We start from the raw sequence: 20150 nt of genomic DNA, 5'->3' as shown, positions 1-20150 counted from the left end.
AGAATCTATATTTAAATTGACTACAACTCTTTCACCATAAACAAATTTCACCTTTTTTCGTTCCCAGCCGCCCATTTATTATTGGTACTCTTATTGTTTATCATCACTATCAGTCTACCACACAATTTCATCACTTTCTTCTTCGAAACCATAGCGTTTCAGTTTATTCGAATCGAACCACCATGAAGGCCTCCGTCTCCAGCAATGCCGATTTCCTCAAGATGGGACTCTTCTTCCTCTTCGTCACTTTCTTTTTCGTGGGCAAACACTTCTCCGACAGCTCCTCCCAGCAGCTCATCTTCTTCTCCGCCACCACCGCCGCCACCACCACCACGTCCGCCGAGGTCACCATATCCCCCAACTTCAACCAATTCTTCAACGTCAACGCCCTAATCGAAGCCCAGACCCCCAAAACAAACCCCTCCCAACAACCTCCCCCTCCGCCGGAGCTTCTCGACACGATCAAGCGCTTCGGGATCCTCAACGACAACGGCACCATGTCCGACGACTTCGAGATCGGGCACTTCGAGGAAGGAGTACCGGAAGACTGGGGAAACGACACCGTCGTCGAGGATTCCGTCTCTTCTCCCAGAATCGCTGTGAGTAAGTTCGGGATCTGTCCGCGGAGCATGAGCGAGCATATACCGTGTTTGGACAACGCCGACGCCATTCGGAAACTCAAGTCGACGCAGAGAGGGGAGAATTTCGAGAGGCATTGTCCGGAACAGGGGAAACGACTCAATTGCTTGGTTCCGCGGCCTAAAGGATACCGTCCCCCTATTCCGTGGCCCAGAAGCCGCGATGAGGTACCAATTTCATCCATTGGGAACTAACTACTACTACTAATTTAGTGCGTCTTTGTTTGAATCACTTTATGTATTAACTACTGCTACTACTGCCAATGCTTTACTGTTTTTAATTTTACGTGTTTAATTTCCATGCATTGTCATCCTATAAACTTTAAACCATCATTTAAATCACCACTTATCTTATTTTAATTGGATTCTAATGTCAATCAATCAGAAAGCTTTTTATTGGGATTGCACTTTCCATTACTTTTTTAATGCTCTCCAATGATCTGCACAATTAACACTTTCTTTTCTTAGTTCCTTAAATAATGTATCAAGGGCACTCTCCATACAAATATTTTTTATTGGCACTATATAAATTAAACTCTTATTTTATATTCGATTTTTTGAGAAAGTTTTTGAAAAAACTAAAAGGATTATTTTCTATTAAAAAAAAAAAAAAGAGTGGTTCCTAGGCATGCACTTAAATAAGTAACATTTTTATGACTAAATTTTAGAATTTACTCGATTTTCTGTTTTGGTGGGGTGGGGATGCTAGTACATTGGTTTCTCAATGTAATGTTATTATTGTTATGTTTTGCTCTTGTAGGTTTGGTACAATAATGTTCCTCACCCTCGTCTTGTTGAAGATAAAGGGGGTCAAAACTGGATTACCAGAGGCAAGGATAAGTTTAGGTTTCCTGGGGGTGGTACGCAATTTATACATGGAGCAGATCAATACTTGGACCATATTTCTGAGGTTGGTATATATTATATGCTTTGGTTTTGCTTTTAAGGAAAGTGTAGGTGCATCTTCTTTGATGATTCTGGTGTTTTTATGTCATGGTTTTGTAGATGGTTCCTGATATTAAGTTTGGGCAAAATATAAGAGTTGCTCTTGATGTTGGCTGTGGTGTAGCTAGTTTTGGCGCATACTTGTTGTCTCGAAATGTCATAACCATGTCTGTTGCTCCCAAGGATGTTCATGAGAATCAGATCCAGTTTGCTCTTGAGCGTGGTGTGCCGGCAATGGTGGCTGCATTTTCAACTAGGTGTTTATTATATCCAAGTCAAGCTTTTGACTTGATACATTGTTCACGCTGTAGAATTAATTGGACTCGAGATGGTATGATCTCTAGCAGCTAATTGACCAGTGGGAGTGCATGTTGAATTTAGTTATAAGTTTTCTCCCTACTGAGAAAAATAATAGCTAGTTATTGTGTATGTTTTTTACTTGTGGTGCAGATGGTATTTTGCTGCTTGAAGTTAATAGGATGCTGAGGGCGGGAGGGTACTTTGTTTGGGCTGCCCAACCGGTTTATAAACACGAGGAAGTTTTAGAAGAACAATGGAAAGGTATCATTCAACTTGATTTCCATTCATAAATTAATTTAAGTTTTCAGCTGTAGTTAATAGGATTGCGCTTAGTTTTGTACCTTGGTATTAATGTTAACATTTTCTAACATGGTGTACCCTTCAAATTGTTTGTTATCTTCAGAGATGCTTAATCTTACTAATCGTCTATGCTGGAAGTTATTGAAAAAAGATGGGTATGTCGCAATATGGCAGAAACCTTCTGACAATAGCTGCTATCTAAACCGTGAGGCAGGAACTCAACCACCACTGTGTGACCCAAGTGATGACCTCGACAATGTTTGGTATTGTGTTCTGGCCTTCCTGATTTACAGATGATTATATGATTAATGCCATGACAGATTGATCATATGTAAATTTCCATACTATCATCATCTTATGCGGTAAAGCTTCTCAGATTAGGAACTACAATTTTTATTTTGGGTTATAGGGAAATAAATTGAAATTTTGTTTTGATGGTAAACTAAATATAGAGAAGACTTTGCACTAGCTAGAAGTTCATGATCAACAATTCACTGAGGCATTTATATGAATATTTTTTATTTATTTTCAATATATATTTCCTTTAAAATGTTTACCTTTTAGGTGAATTACCAAAGCATGCACTGAAATTAGGGACCCTTAACATTTTGCCCACCATTGAAAAATAAAACCTAATGATAAGTTATATCATTTTTAATAATTGAACAATTTGGGTCAAGCTTCAGGAATCATGATAGCTTATCATGCATCAGTGTTTTATCAAAAAATTACAAGCCCCAATATTGGTGATTTCATTATTTGCTTGATTGATTTAGGTATGTTAATCTAAAATCATGCATCTCTCAATTGCCTGAGAATGGATATGGAGCAAATGTTGCTCGATGGCCGGCACGCTTGCATACACCACCTGATAGGCTTCAAAGCATAAAATTTGATGCTTTCATATCCAGAAATGAGCTTTTTAGGGCAGAATCAAAATATTGGGGTGAGATAATAGGAGGCTATGTACGTGTTTTACGCTGGAAGAAGATGAGATTAAGAAATGTTATGGACATGAGAGCTGGTTTTGGAGGGTATTGTCTTTATCCTATTCCCTTTCTTGTTATAATATGAATTTGGGATTTTCTGATTAGTATTTTTAATATATTTGAGTGCTTTGCAGATTTGCAGCTGCATTGATTGATCAGAGTATGGACAGTTGGGTTATGAATGTGGTTCCTGTTAGTGGTCCAAATACCTTGCCTGTCATATATGACCGTGGGCTGATTGGAGTTATGCATGACTGGTATTTTATTGAGCTTATTTTATTAAACACATACTAAATGACCTGTACCAATATTTTGTGAACGTGTCAGAATGTTGTAATATTTCTCTATGATTTCTAATTCAGGTGTGAACCATTTGACACCTACCCGAGAACCTATGATTTACTGCATGCTGCAAATCTGCTTTCTGTTGAGAAGAAAAGGTACACTTTCTCCACTTGTCTCTCTTCTATCTTTTTCTGGGTAATTTTGTGTTTGCATTGATAAAAATGAAAAATGAGTGGTATATTTAAAATATGTCAGGTTGACCTGTGAGATGGCTCGACAGATTTTTACCTCTTTTTCTGTTCGTTCATTTTTGTTTTTGATCTGTTGTCCATAGGAATAGGAAGCATACCTCTACTCTACATATTATTTCTCTTAAGCAGAGTAAAATGGATTGAATATCCGATCTGTTACTCATCCTTCCTTGCCATAGTAATCTATTAAGCAGATACTGATGCCATTAAATTCAGACACTTATGCAGTTATGCCTTAGTAATATACATCTAAAATTTGTCCATCTACAAATAAGTTATATTTGTATTTTCATACTTCATTGTTCGTTTAGACCATGTATTATGACTCCATCTATGCTTATTGCACATAACTAACTTGTTCAAGCTTACTGTGTGTTTGGTTTTGTATGTTGTAACTTGTTGGTGCTTTTGCGGAAAATTATACTATTGTTGCATTTTTTTTTCTTGTCAGATGCAATTTGTCATCAATTATGCTTGAGATGGATCGAATACTAAGGCCTGGTGGACGGGCATACATCCGTGATACTCTTGCCATCATGGATGAGCTTATGGAGATTGGCAAGGCTATGGGCTGGCAAATGTCACTGCAAGATACAGCTGAGGGTCCTCGTGCAAGTTATAGGGTCTTGGTTTGTGATAAGCGCCTTCGTTAATGCAAACTCGCTCACTTGTTTTTTATCTCTTCAATGGGGAAATCAACAGAATAGGGTCACACTCATTTTAGAAGAGAAGAATAGGAGGACGATGCAAGTGTAAATATCACACTTTCTTGTTTTTGTCTGCTGGTTCTTGACATCAGATCGCCAGAGCAGATGGGGTAGGTATAGAGGGTGCATCATTTAACTTGTTTATAAAATCAATTTATTTGCATATCACAAAGTTTTTAGGCCGAACATCTGGCATATTTAAGTTAAACGGGCTTTCTCTGGATTTTGATATTATTATCAAAACGGGTAACTACTCTGTTTCTCACCATCTCTCGTGACTGGGGATTTCTCCATTTCACTCCTAGATCTGTTGAGTGTTTTTTTAACTTTATGAAAACTTGCTATGAAAATAAGCGTGGATAATCATAAATCCATGGCTTCTTATTTACTAGTTTGTTGTAACCAATCGTAATTTGTTTCATGCATTACTCACATCCTCATCGAATTGCATACTATGTACATGTTTGATTTTCTGTTAGTACTAGTTCCGATGCTTCCAGACGTCAAAGCAACTAGTTGCGTTGGCTAAACTCAGACATGCAAGTGATGCAACTTCATGATATGTTTTTTCTTTTTCTAGACAACAAAAGATTTTATTTCATGTTCTAAAAAAGAATTTTAAGGCCTAATTTAAAATCTTCTGAAAAAGTTTTTTTTTTTTTTTTTAAATATCCTAATGTAACACCAAAAAGATGGGCATTTATTCCTTTTTGTTGAAAAATACGCTATTTACAGAGTAAGTGTGGCAAGGCTTCACGATTTTCATTTATTACCAAAGGTGGGCGGGTTGCTTTTAAGTTTTTTAAAAATAAGGAGTATACTAGAAAGTAAAAAAAAATACTAGAAATATTTAAAATCATGAAAGAGGTATAATTTAATAAATTTAAATAGAATTTAAAAGAAAAAAATATTGTTCAGTGTAATATAAACATTTTTGTATTTAAATTGACTATTTCTTGTGAATGGAAATGGAAAAAAAATGATTAAGAAGAAAGATTTCATTAAAAATGATCAATTATATTTTTTTTTATGAAGATTAATCATCGTGAATATTTTACAATTATGACTTATACAATAGAGAAAAAATTAAAGGTACATGAAAAGGCTTAATACAATTAAGAAGAAATTATCAAGTGATTTTGGATCATTATGTTTTCCCTTACTATTTACATGCACCTAACTAAGTGTCGTTATTGTATTTAATAAATTATAGACAAACGTGTGTTGGACAATAGTTTTTTATTTTTTTAAAGGATCGGCTAAACATTAGTTGAAGTTATAAATAAATGATTTGAATAATTACTCATATGGTAAGACTCTTCTGGTGACTAAGATGTTAGACTAAGATAAGATGTATTAGTAAGATAAGAGTAATATATATTTTAATTCTATTCAATTTTAAGTACATCTCAGACAACAAATTAGATGATATTATTGTATTATGTTTTATATTTGACATGAACCAAAAACTATTTATCATATTTATTTATTTATTTATCACATTTTTAGTTTAAAATAATCATGTGTTTTATATAATACAATCTCGTCTGTATTTTTTAGAATAATTTGAGAATTTTGACTATTTACTTAATAAAAGAATAAAAGGCATTTATTTAAGACTGGAATACCAAAAGCAAACTGTTGTGGCAGAACTACAATTTATTTAGTATAAGTTTGTTTTGATTAGAACTGTTTTAGATAATAAATTATTTATTTTAACTACAACAATTCTTTAAAATAAATTATGTTATAATTGATAAAAAAAATCATTTTTTACAATTATTATTATTATTTATCTTTTAAAATTTTTCATGTTCCGATGCCCTGTTCAGCATTCTAGTTTAGTAGCAACAAAACACTTCGACGCCGCCTTCTTCGTTTTTCACTATCTTTCTCTCGCTCAGTGAGTTTAATCTTATACATTATGGTACACTCTCTGTACTACTTCTTCTACGCCGCTGACCCCCACTTTTCATTTTTGTTTTTGCAAAAAAAAAAATCTCTTTTTACTTAATTTCACTGTGTAGTACGGTACGGGTTGAATTTTCTGAGTTTTATCCATTTGTTTACATATAGCAGTAGAATTGAACGGCTGGGGGAGACGATCCTTTTTCTGATTACATTTCTTCCTTCTTCTTTTTAATTTAAGTTTGTTGATTAAATTTGCCAATTTTTCATACTTTATGTGCCAACCCAGGAGTAATGATTTTAGTTTTTTAAGCTTGAAACACTGAATTTGTGCTGATATTGTTTGGATGAGTAACATTTATCGCTTTTTCAAGTGTGAAACACTAATTTGTGTTGATATTGTTTAGGTGTTTAGTTGATGGTAGCGAATGCTTTTTGAGATGGACCTCATGCATTTTAGAAGTGAATTCTTGCCAACAACACTCAATCCATCTTCAACTTACCTTCAATTTTCTCCTCTTAAACCTTTTCAAAAAACCCTAAACCTAAAATTCCGATCACAGAAACGCTTTGCAGTTGTTTCATTCTCCCAAAGCCATAAACCAATTAGTGAATTCTCAATTTTGGGGCGGAATTCACGGTGCACAAGGGACCTCAGGTCTTACGCTGCTCGTAGCAAGAAGTCCGGTGGTGATGGCTCACCCAGCGGTCGAATTGAAGGCAATGCCGAGTTCTGGAGACGGTTGAAGCGCAATGACAGGGCAAGAAGCAAGAAGTATGCTGAAAAACCCGAAGGGAGGTGGAAACTATCCCGATAACTTCACTGAGGATGAGCTCCAACAAATTGGCCTTGGCTATGATCGAATGGTCCGGTTCATGGAGAAGGATGATCCAAATTTACGTCATCCGTATGATTGGTACAAGTATGGTCAATATGGACCTACTCTTGGCGTGGAGTTGTTGTTGGCGAGCCAGTTCGGGGTCGGTTCTCCGATGAGTGTGTGACAATAATCAGTGAAGTGAAGGACCATGAGGAGTGGGAGCAGATTGAACAAGGTGAAATGGCTGAAGAGTATGGGGAAAAATTGAAGCGGCCGGATCAAAGTAAATTAAAGTATTTTTGTGTATTTGTAAGGCACCCAAGATGGAAAATTTCAGAGCTTCCTTGGCAGCAATGGACGTTAGTTAGCGAAGTAGTACTTGAAGCTGGCAAGCAGAGATTAGATTAGTGGAATTTGATGGGCAGACTTGGGAACAAGGCTAGGTCATCGATAGGGCAATGTGCTGCATGGATGAGACCTGATATTGTATATGTGAAGAAGCCAGTCTTCCAGTGTAGGTTTGAGCCACAGGATGACTTTTTCAAGCCAATAATTCCATTTCTTAATCCTAAAACAGAACAGGATTTTCTTTTTGAGTTAGAGAATGATGATGGTAGTGTTGAGTTGTGTACTTATTTTGGTGGATTGTGTAAGATTGTGAAGGTAAATCAAAAGGCACTTGTCAATGATGTGGTGAATGCATATCAGAAATTGAGTGATGAGAAAATGTCAAAATGCTTGGAGTTTCTGTTGAATCATCCAGTGGAATTGTTACATCCATATACTAAAGAGTGGAAGGCTAAGTTGGATGAGATGGAGCTGGGTTGTGATGCTCCTGATGAAGAAGATGATGCTACTTTTGATGATCCCGACGAAACTGAGATTCTAGATTGGATTGAGGATGAAGGCAGTGATGGTGATGCTAACATTACTGATGAGGATGAGGATGAAGAGGATTTGATTGATGATTATGGTGACGAAGACCAAGATCTAGTCATGGACATGGAAGAAAGCAAAGACGGAAAATTTCATGCCATGGAAGAGGATACACTTTCAGATGAGGATGAGAAGGACTTTAACTGGAACGAGGAGTTTCAAAAGGCATTAAGTAGTGGAGAAGCAATGGAAAATCTGGCAAAGAAGACTCTTGAGTTCAATAAGAAGTTGAGTAAGAAGCAATTTATGATGAACAAAGAAGAGGAAGAAACAGCGCACTCAGTAGATGGAGATGAAACTGACTTGAGAGGCAAGCAAGCAAAGGTCAGTCAAGAAGAGTGGAAGTATATTGGGGTTGGTCCATGGAGAAAAAGGAATAAGAAGAGCAAAATTCCTCCAGAGCTATTTTTGCGAGCGGTTGTTAGACCATTCACTTACAGAAATCTTGTTAAAGAGATTGTTTTAACTAGGCATGCAATTTTGGATGGTGAAATTGGTGCATGAGTTTGAGACATCTTCCTTTTCCGTTGAGGCCATAGTATTGTGTACTTTTGTATGAGTGATTTTGACAAGTCTTTAGATGGTTCAGCATTATTCAATTCCCATCATGTTGTTAAAGTTGAGAAAATAGAGTAGACTGAAATATTTTCAGTGACTTTTCTTTATGCTTACCTAGTTGCTGAAAAGAATGAAGTATACAACATCAATTTTGGATTACTTGAAAAACTATTTCTATTTATTTGTACTTGTGTTTAGGTTAACCTCAATTTTCAATGCATAAGTACAATGAAAGCGCAGAAAACACTTCAGACTGGCACGGTTAGATGGGCACCAACATTCCCAAGTTGTGACTTGAAGGCTAACTTGTCCCTTAACTGAGTCGTTTAGCAATTTCATCTGATCCAAACGAAATGCCATGTGACTTTCTTGAAGCATTTTCCAATTTTCTTTTAAAGATCTTTCTCATGTACTCCTTTCATTCAGTTTTCCTCAAACGTTTCTGTTTAATTGTTATAACATCTTCGCTATGCACGGGGCATTTTGAGCAACCGTATAAATTCCAGCAATAGAATATAATAGCAGGAAGATGATTTATATAAACATGGACAAGTTCAGCATCAATATCTGTAACTGCCCGTTTGAATAGTTTGGTTTCTATGTTAAATATGCTCAGAGTCACAGTACTATAAAATCGCTAGGTCCTTCACATGGATTTCAAAGGTACCACATTGAAATTGGTCTACTACTTGAAATCTGTTATAAAAAAAAAAGCCATCATATTAATACAATCGTTTTCATCCTACTCGTTGTGCTCTAGCCCAATTGCTCACAATTTTTATGAACTGCAAGTGGTGATTCTCAATGCATAACTCTAAAAAAAGAACCAAAAGACCAACTATAATCATAGTTTGAAGATCTCAACTTCTTTCTTAATCCAAGTGATAGTCTTGTGGTTAGAACTGACGAGGTACCAAAGTCAGTCAAAATACAAAATGTAACTGGATCAACAAGACTGCTATTAAAATCTACATCTCTACTTGTAAGCAGATAATAAATGCAGAGGCAAGTTCAGATTATAGAAGCATCACAGTTAGTTATATTTGTGCAGAACGATGAGAGATGAATGTTTTTTATTCCATGTCAATCATTCGTAAATCGTAATTTCGTATGTATGGCTTGATTTTTCAACATTCTACAAAGCACAACCATTGCCAACAGCTTTATGAGTACTGAAATTGTTATTTTCAAAATATCAATTGATTGATGTTGAGTGTCAAAACGTAATATTATTAAACTATTCTGGTAGTAGTATAAGAGTAAAATGCCTTTTTTATATACCAAACAACGTTAATTTTTCTTTGTTAAATTAAAAGTAACTGAAATTTTATATAAATCTTGCCAAATAAAAACGCAAATTGAACCCATCACTATGTTATATGTAATTACTTTTATAAGTATCAATAGACGTATTTTTTATAACCATGGATGACAGACAAACCGTAATAGAAGTGTTAGGTTCTTAACATTCGGGTAAAGCCCCATATTTCATATTTTCTCATCCCCTTGAATGATCCCCCCACAGTAAAAACGTCCATCCCCTCCCTCTTAAATGGAAACCAAACAACAAAATTGGCGACATTATAGATCCAAGCTGATTTCAATTTCAATTATATATCTAATTACAACCAAAACAACGATGCCTCAAGAGCCTGATTTACCTCTTGGTTCACACACTACTCTTAAAATTTCCCAAGGTTCGTTGATAATATCCTGAAAATTACAAATTTCACCCTACTATTTTAATTACAATCACATGGAATCAGCACTACGTAAACACCCTTCATTTTTCTTCCCTTTTTTTGTCAATAACAAAATTCCACAAAATCAAAGGGTGTCCACGCACAGTTCCCATTTTAGGTTTGGGGCGGTTGATTAGCATTTTTTAAAAATTTAATTAATTAATTCCTTTTGTTGTTGCCATTGATTGGTCTCTCCACAAATCAACCACCACCACGCTAACATTGTCGGAGCTTTGCCTCACCAACGCCAATTTGGTCAGAAGAATGGAGGCGTCGGAGCACGACTTGTCGGAGCAGTCCACCGCCATCTCCTTCACCGGAGACGCCGGCTTCTGCGCGTTCAGACACATCCGCACCACCTTACATGCGGTGTCGTTCTGCACCGTGTCCCAAAGCCCATCGCTCCCTAGTATCAAACACTCATCCTTGTCACTCCGCTCCGTTACCGTTACCTCCGGTTCCGAAATTACATACGGTTTCAGATAATTGTCCCCTGCACAACACGACCACAACATTAATAATCCAGAACCGTCCACTCTGCTATAATACGCCGCGCGTGTATTTTAAAAGAAAAAAAAAAGTTTGTGGATTACTCACCTATGGCTCTGGACATAGCCAACACTCCAAGCACTCTAGGCCGGTCCCAATATATCACGCGCCCTCCCGCGGCTTGGATCCGAAGCAACTCGTCGGGCCGGTCCGGCTGCTCAAAACCAAAAACCGAACCAAAAAAGTTAGTGCACATGACCACACAAACGAACCAACTTTTTATCCTCCACTACCCGTTAGTGGAGCCACCACAATCAACCCAAATCATTCGCGCGTGTCAAGAACGCGCCAACCATATCAATTCAGATCCCAAACCTATAAACAAAAGAAATAAGAAAACTCTTAATTATTATTATTACCTTGTGATCGTCGGAGAGTGGGACGGCTACCTTGTTGCGACAAAGCACGGCGCGTGAATCGCCGCAGTTGGCGACGATGATTTTCTCTGGCGTGACGACGGCGACGACAGCGGTGGAGCCTACGGCGTCGCAGTGCGGGGTTTGAAGCTCGCACCTGCAATTTGGAGTCTCGTTGTTCTGGCTCCACCTGAGAACCTCTTCGTCCATGCGCGCGAAACACTTCTTCATCGTTGATTCCCATTCCAAATTCTCCTTCGCTTTGTGAATCTCTTCCTTCACTATTTCGTGTAACCTCTCCTTACACATAGTCGCCACCTATAGAAAGAAGAAAAAAAAAACTAATTAAAAAACCAGATCGGAGTAAAATAAAAGGATTAGTAATTTGAATTTATAATTCAATTTATTTACATGTGAGCATCCGTGGCCGTCGAAGACAGCGAAGAAATGAAACTCTTTCTTATCATCTTGAGATAAATTTTCCTGGCAAAACGATGGACGGACCGAAACGGCGTCTTCCATGTCTCTCCGCCTTCCACAAACGGACGTTACCCCATACCTCAGACACCCCTCGTAAACTGTTGGACTTGTCGAGTCCAACGTAAGAATCTTGGAAGAACGATTCCGAACAGCCTTAGCTACCTTCGATTTGGAACTCTGAACCGCGTTTTCGCACTCCCTTGCGGAAGAAACGCACCGATCCAGCTTCTGGCGCTTCCGGCTGTTCTCCGGCGCCGGGACTGACACGTCAGCAGCTATGTATCTCAAAGGCAAAAGGTCCAAACTCCGGCGAGCGGAGGGGCGCGAGGTGGGTTCGATTGAAGAGGAAGAAGTCTCTCCGGATTCTCCAACAACTCCACAGCAAATTCCAGCCATTCCAAATTAAAAAACTATTAATTGTATAAATCCTTGAACTCTTTGAGGGCGGCGAAAAGGGCAAAAAAAGAAAATTGAAAAGCAAGTGGGGAACGGTTCTGAGGGTGTTAGTAGTATATGAGATGAAACGCAGGATCGGTTGAAATGGCGTTGGAGGAGAAGCTTTTGAAGAGGGGCAACGGGGCAGTCACCTGGGGGCCACACAACCTGCCCGTCACCGTCACGGGCACCACCCGACATATACAGTTGGAATGACGTCGAACCATTTAATACCCAGATGCAATCCCAGCCCTTCATCGTACCGCTCCCAACCTATGATTCTGGCACGTGGGTACCTTCTTTTCTGATCCAACACGTGGACCAATCGGAAGGACGCACGGTAGGTCGAAACTTGTTCCTTTTCTGACACGCATGTGGTCCTTTACCAACACTCTCTCTCTCTCACCCGCTCAATATTTTTTCCTTCGCGTTTTTATTTTATTTTTTTATCTTTTCACTCTGACACCAACCGGAGGATTCTAGCACGTGGCGACATCGTAGAATACGAGATTCTTGTCTGATTCTGATCTCCCATCGTTGACGGCTCGCAAACAAAAAGACTCAAATATCAATCTCGTTTTTAAGCCAAAAGGCAATACGTGGATTTTCTTTTCAAATCCTTTTTATTTGGAATTTTTATTATGAAACATGTCTACCGCATTCAATGATATTATTAGGAAGGTTAGCGACACTTTATTTATCTGACACTTTTTTTTAATATTTTATTTATCGTTAATTAAAAATTATTAATTTGAGTAAGTTTTACTTTTCATTGAATATAAATTGAAAGAGAAAATTATTATAAAAAAAATATTTCACTACTTTCTTTGTCTTTTATTTCTAGAAGATGAAAATAAATATCTCTTAAACTAATACATTTTCTATTTTTACCATCTCATCTTTTATTTACTTTTTCTATTCTACCAAATAAATCTTAACAAAAAAAATTCTTTTAATCATATTTTTTCAATCATAAAATCTAAATTATTTTTTCTAATATAGACTATAGGTATTTTCATTAAAAATAATCTCACTCTAGCATGTAGGAGCAAAATAAGTGATAAAATTTTCTCATCAAATATTTGACATAGTTATGTATCTAAAAATTAATTCAAAACTTTTGATTAAACTTGAAAATTCTTACTACCATGACAATCAATGATACAAAATTTAAATTCAAAATCTTTCTTAAAATATTTAACCTCATTTCCTTTCATATGGATATAATATGACAAAATATTTTACAAGTTTATGTGTTGTTATTTGATTAGAATTAGAGCTTTAACTCAATAGTATGCATAATTTTTAATAAAAAAAATCATAATAAAACTCTTAAAACTTAAAAACTTAAAACAAGTTAATATTGGTAATTTTTTAATACACTCTCCTATCTTGTTTAAATATACTCCCAAATAATTTATAATATAAACTTCTCTCTTTTAATTCTTTAACCAGTATTTATACACCACTAATTAATAATATCTTGATAAATAATACCCTTGATAAATTAAGGAGTTACAATTGTAACAAAAAGATGAGTTAAGTCTTGGTTTGGTTGTAAAGAAGATATTACTATTTAGAGATAAAATTTCAGAAGATAATATGAATCTGATAATTTTGTTTCTATGACATTATTTGAATTTATTCTTTTCATGAAACTCATTGAAGAGCGTGAGAAGAAGGGACAAAAGTGGTGAATGTGTGTGGTGTGTAGAGGGTTGGGTTTGAAAGTTTGAAGGGGTGAGAGAGAGAGAAAGAGCGCTGTTGGGTCTACTAGTGCTGGCTACCTGCTGGTTCCGATTGTCCAATGAAAAGGACGTACGTAAGAGTGGGGATTAGAAGACGTGTAGGATGGCATGTCAAAGGTGATTGTCGCTTGCGCCAATATGCTTACGGGACGCGTGGCCACTATCTACGTGGAGCTCAATGGCCCCTCCACCCTCCTTTCTTCTACTACTTCATCCACGCCACCTTCCCCCTCACAAATGCCTAATTACTCCCTCTCTCCCAATCTCATTTCATATCTTTCTTTTAAATAATCCACACACCTAATTCATTATGATTAATAGTTTTTAAACTTTTACAATATTTCTAGAATGAAAAGTGTTTTTTTACTAGTTTTTTATTTTTATTTTTATAAAATATTTAAATATTTATAAAAAAAGTAATATTATTTATTAAATATATTGTTTTCATAACAGAATAATTTTATTTGACTAAAATACCTTCATCCACTCCACTGCATTAAACAGTTATGACTATATATTTACCAATGTAATTACTATTTCTTATGGATATTATTAAAAGGAGTAATTAATATTTGGTTAAACGAGAGATTTGATGTTTATAGTTTCATGATTTATATCTTTTAGTTTTTAGAGTTTGGAATTGATTTTTTTAGTTCTTATAATTTAGATTTTAATTTTTTTTTAGTCCTATAATTTATATTTTAATTACCTTTTAGTTCTTATTATAAAAAAATATATAAAAATAATTAACTACAAATTAGTTATAAATTATCAACTATTTTTTATTACAAATTATCTTGCGATAAATTAGCTATGAATTACTTGCTAATTTTTGTAGTTAATTATAATTGATAGTATTACTCATATTTTGATAATAATGACTAAAAATGAATTAAAATATAAAGTATAGGAATTAAAAAGATCACTTTTAAACTAAAAGGACTAAATGATATTTAAAAGGCAAATTATAAGGACTAAAAACCTACTTTCAAATTACAAGAACTAAAAGATAAATAAAATATAAATTAAGAGACTTAAAAAAACCAATTTAAAACTATAAGAATTAAAAGGTACAAATGATGAAATTATAAGGATCAAATAAGTAGAATGATTAGTAATGATAACACTTTGGTGTGCGACACCATTTCTCTCGGTGTTACCCTCAACATCCAAGGCCACTCATTCGACCTTGACCTTACCACTTACCCCTATGTGGTGCCGATATCGTCCTCGGGGTCCAATGGCTAAAATTACTAGGGCCCATAACTATAGACTATACCACACTGCATATGTCATTTACCCACTTGGGTCAGCTCATTATCCTTCACACTGTTGCCTCCTTATTCCCAGCTTAGGCTTCAGCCCAGCAGCTTAGGCATTTTGCTCATACCAATAACATTTTAGCCTTATACCAACTAATCCCAGTGCCAAACCCAACCCAGCCTTTCCATACACCATCACCCGCACCACCTCTAACTACACCACCTTTCATCACCGCCATCATTGATAATTTTGCTAACATATTTGCAAAACCACATCAATTACCACCCATTCGCACCATTACCCATCACATGCACATTCTTCCAAACACTTTCCCGATGAACGTTAAGCCTTATTGGTATCCTTATTACCAGAAGGCGAAGCTAGAGAAATAGGTTTCCACCATGCTCGACGTTGGCCTTATCCAACAGAGTCATAGCCCTTTTTCATCTCTTGTCTTGGTAGTCGATAAAAATGATGGGAGTTGGCATTGCTGTGTTGACTACCGTGCTCTCAACGTCATCACTATCAAAGACCATTTTTCAATGTCAACTATCAATGAGTTATTGGACGAGTTGGGCCAGGCGATAAAACAAATTAACTTATAGTGGAAGATATTTTATCTTTTAATATAGTTATTTTCATTTTTTTAATTTCATTAAAATAATTACTTGCTTTTGATTTATGATATTACTATCCGACCTCCAACCTCCATGAAAGGTCCAACTCGATTGATTAAATAATGTGTATACATTATTATAAATTTTACAGTATATAAGTTTGATTCCTATAAATAAAAAAAAATTTATAAACATAAAAATTTTCATTAAATTTTATTCTTGTTTTAAAATATTTTTTTATTTTAATCCATATTATATAAATAAGAAATGCCATTTTTTTTATAATTTTATTAGTTATGTAATCATTTACCATCAACATAAATAAAACAAAATAATTTACAGAGATTAAAATAAAAAGAAACGAAAATCAAAACCAAATATCTTTATATCACAGGAGGTGTTACAGTATGATGTTGTATTCTCAAAAATCATATTTTAAACAAATATTATAATCAGTAATGTTATTCTTAGTCGCATCTAAAAATATGTTATATTTTTAAATTTTAAAATAAAAAATGAAGTAAAATTTGAAATTATATGAGGTTGGATCTTTTCACATCGATCTCTCCTTAACACGTGAATAAAAAGTGTGTAAATATGAAAATATAACTTAAAAAAAAGATAATTTATTTATTTTTTATAACCTCCTAACAAATATGTGAATATATATTTTTATTTTTATATTTCTAATAATACAAGAAAATTCTATGAAACAAAGTTTTAGTTAAATAATGTGTCTGAATTACCATAAACATGTTAATATATTTTCGTTTTTTATTATTATGAATAAAAAATGACTATCAATAATTTATATCTCCCTCGCTACTTTTAGAATTTGCAAATTAATGTCAGTTTCTGTTGTCCACTAGCAATTATGAAAAACAAAAACTAATTATTTTTATCAAGATATTTCATTCGATGCCTGACACCTGTCACATGTTATTTTCTCCTCCAATCAAGCTGGAAATATCTATACAGATATGAGTCATACGTTCATTTCATAAACTCAATAGTCTGTTCAATAAACAATAACACACACACACACATATATATATATATATATATATATATATATATGAACTGAATGATTTTTATAATATCTCTTCCGGGTTTGGGTTTCTGCTTGACCTATATGTTTAAGTGGAGCAATCAAAGCCCACATATTTTTATTAATATAAGTAAACATTGGGATTGCCTGCTTTCACTGCTTTATTATCTCTTGATGTGTCCTATTTGTTGATTAACATAGTTTATCACATGATGAGTCATTAATTAAAGTATAGCAAACAGTGAAGCATGTGGGCCATGTAGTAGGATGGATAGCATTCAACACCAACGTGAAAAAAATATAGGTGCAATCATACTACGTACCCTGAAAAATTATGTGTAAAACAATTTTTTTTCCTATATACTGGGACTTAAAATATTTCAGATAATATTTTCCATTAATTTTCAAAAAAACTAGTTATTTTTCACTCGAATATGATTTTAGTTTGTATAAATATATGGTTTACATTTAGTTTTTAATCTTTCAAAAAATTACTAGTTTTAATTCTCACAATTTTTTTTTGAAAATAATTACTGATATCACTTAATGATGAGTTAACATACGGTTAATTATTATGTTACCAATCCTTTTGAGTATATATGTGATGTAACGTATCTATATGCATGTTCCATCACTAGTAAATAGTTACTATTATTTTTTGTTCTTAGATAGGTTGTCTCTAAAGTTTAGGATATTAAGCTATAAATATTTTAAGTGTATATGTGTAATTTACTTGTTCTTAGGTTAAATCTTAAGTTATATTTGTTCTCAACATGTATTTGATTGAACTTCAATATTTTTGGGACGATTCTTCATACCCTGATCTAGTTGTTATTCTGATATCATCATATTCACGTCTTAGGCAGCTACACTAGGTCTAGGAGGTGTGGCCTCTGATGTGGGCATAGGATTGTCTTAGTGGTTGCGTTGGTTCCACAATGGTCGATCATCCACTGAGTCAATGGTTGACTAGCAACCTAAAAAGGCTCAATCAACACATGACCAAAAAGGTACATAGTTCAATAAGCTTAAGTGTGAAAATACGAATAGATTAAAAAATTATGATGGATTGACATACGATACAAGAGTACACAACCTCGTAGCCTTAAGTGTAAAAGCATGAGAAGGCTAATTAAGAAACTATGACTGGTCGTCATACAATCAATAAGAGGGTATAAAGTCCCACAGGGTAGATCCTTAAGTGTAGAAACACAAAGATACTAGAAAATTATAACTGTTAGCCACATGACCACAGGGTATAATTATTATTTTTAAACATTTTAAAATTTATGAAAACTAAAATCAATAGAAAAAAATAAACACAAAAAATAAAAAAAATGGCCAAATTTACGAGCATTAATATTCTCTTTTACTGTTATATTAAATGCAAGTAGGTGAATTTAACCAAAGTCAATCATAAAGAAAATGAGTTAAATTAAAAGGGTCCGTTCTTTTGCTTGAGTTTGAGAACCTAGTATCTGGATGTGTTCCTTCAAAGTGAACAAACTTGTAAAGTCAAAAAGTTAATAAGATTATAAGATGTTTTAATTGAAATAGGTTTAATTGCATATTTTGACTTCTTATTTTTACAGTTTCGTAAATTTTGTCAGGTCAATTTTTTTCCCACAATTTTCACTCTATTTTAAAATTTTACAAATTGTTTATTTTATTAATTCACCATTTGTTGCCTTTTGACATAACAATATTAACTATCTCGTGACATTAACATGTTAACATAATATACATTGACGACTAAAATATATAAAAAAGAATTAAAAGAAAAAAGATAAAACTATAATTTTAAATAAAACCTTTATAAGAATGATAAAAATGTTGGAAGTGGAATTAAACCCTTAACCCCTTCGTTCTCTAGTGGTGTAAATGTCAAACACATTTGATTTGTTTGTTTTATAAATAAAAATATTACATATATCATTGTTGTATTTGTTAATTGTACTTTTGGTTTCTCAAAATATTACCATTGTGTAAGTTTATTTATTTTTATTTAACATTAAAAATTATTATTTTAGTTTTAAAAATAGTATAGATTAAATATAATAATACTAACATAAATAATATAATATAAGTGATGTGATAAAAAAAATAGAGAGATGAAAAGAAAATGAGGTGAAAATGTTAAGATGGTAATTTTATCTATTAAATATTTTTATTTTAATTATAAAAATTTATTTATTGATATTTAATATTATAAATTATTTATATAATTAAACTTTAATCTTAATTTAACTAACAAACAATTTATATAATTTAATGATTAAAAATAAAATTATCAAGTACAATAATGATATTTATAAAAAAAATTATTTACAAATTAAACAATTTAAATGATTTAGTGACTTTTGTAGTTAAATCATTTTTCTAACAGCTTAATTGTACTTTTTGTTTTTATTTCTTTACATTCAAATTTTCTTGTACTTTAACCCTTATTTTTTTTTGTACATCTTGTTCCTTATTTTTTAATAAGGGTTAAAATATGTGAATAAAATTAAGTGACACAATTCTAAAAATCTTGAAAATAATAAGATATAATGTGCAATTAAACCATTTAGATAAATGTTAATTATACACTTATTTTTCACTTTACACATCTATTCACCTAAAAAGACTAATGATGCATTTGAATAAATAACTTAACTAAAGTTACTAAACTCTTATTTAATATTTTCTATGTCCTATAATAACTTTTGTATACGAAAAAAAATCTCAAAACTTATGCTACTATCCTGTGTTTATATTTACAAATTATTTGTATAACTAGCCAGCCTTCTCAATTTTTGTACTCTAGTATCATTCGTATTCTCTTATGACATTGACATTCTTATTTTTTTAATGCCATAACGTTTAGTATCGTGTTGTTTATGGCAAATTAAAACAATGGGAGGCACTTGGCTCTGCAATTTCCAATGAAGCCTAATGCATGATGTATCCCTACCATGTTGCCACCACCAGAAGGCCAGTATACACGCATAAATAAGAGTTGAATAGTAGACAAATGTCACGGCTATAACGCCGTGTTATACGGTGGGATAATATAATAACCCCAATATTATGCAGAAATTCGAATAAATTATTCTTTTTTATTTTTTTCTGTATTAATAAACAATGTCTCTCTTTTGAATAAGAATATTTTTCTTTGGTTATTTAGTTTCTTGTATTGATGTGTTGTTGTTTAACTTTAAAAGTAGGAAATATGACAGAAGAAAGGAGACACCAAATTTGATTTGAATGTTTTTGGTTTCGTAATGAAAATTAA

The 20150-nt window shown here is 33.7% G+C and overlaps 2 protein-coding genes and 1 pseudogene across 2 annotated transcripts; 2 read left to right on the top strand and 1 right to left on the bottom strand.

Moving 5' to 3' along the window:
- Positions 1-44: 44 nt before the first annotated feature.
- LOC100812848 (probable methyltransferase PMT11) lies at positions 45-4803 on the top strand. The gene is made up of 9 exons (XM_003518346.5): positions 45-806; positions 1399-1548; positions 1644-1914; positions 2034-2144; positions 2287-2446; positions 2960-3217; positions 3307-3429; positions 3535-3612; positions 4160-4803. Exons 1-9 carry the CDS (start codon positions 183-185, stop codon positions 4359-4361), a joined length of 1977 nt encoding a protein of 658 aa, XP_003518394.1. The 5' UTR covers positions 45-182; the 3' UTR covers positions 4362-4803.
- A 1438-nt stretch (positions 4804-6241) lies between these two features.
- On the top strand, positions 6242-8819 carry LOC100812305 (uncharacterized; annotated as a pseudogene).
- A 1403-nt stretch (positions 8820-10222) lies between these two features.
- Positions 10223-12369, bottom strand: LOC100807302 (protein phosphatase 2C 37). Its single transcript, XM_003519309.5, has 4 exons — positions 11697-12369; positions 11289-11603; positions 10978-11083; positions 10223-10873 (listed from the first exon to the last, which is right to left on the bottom strand). Exons 1-4 carry the CDS (start codon positions 12159-12161, stop codon positions 10536-10538), a joined length of 1224 nt encoding a protein of 407 aa, XP_003519357.1. The 5' UTR covers positions 12162-12369; the 3' UTR covers positions 10223-10535.
- Positions 12370-20150: the final 7781 nt, after the last annotated feature.

Source organism: Glycine max, chromosome 2, assembly GCF_000004515.6.
Source record: "Glycine max cultivar Williams 82 chromosome 2, Glycine_max_v4.0, whole genome shotgun sequence".
Taxonomy (NCBI): domain Eukaryota; kingdom Viridiplantae; phylum Streptophyta; class Magnoliopsida; order Fabales; family Fabaceae; genus Glycine; species Glycine max.
The sequence above is the reverse complement of the archived record's forward strand: the minus strand, read 5'-3'. Positions and strand labels throughout refer to the sequence as shown.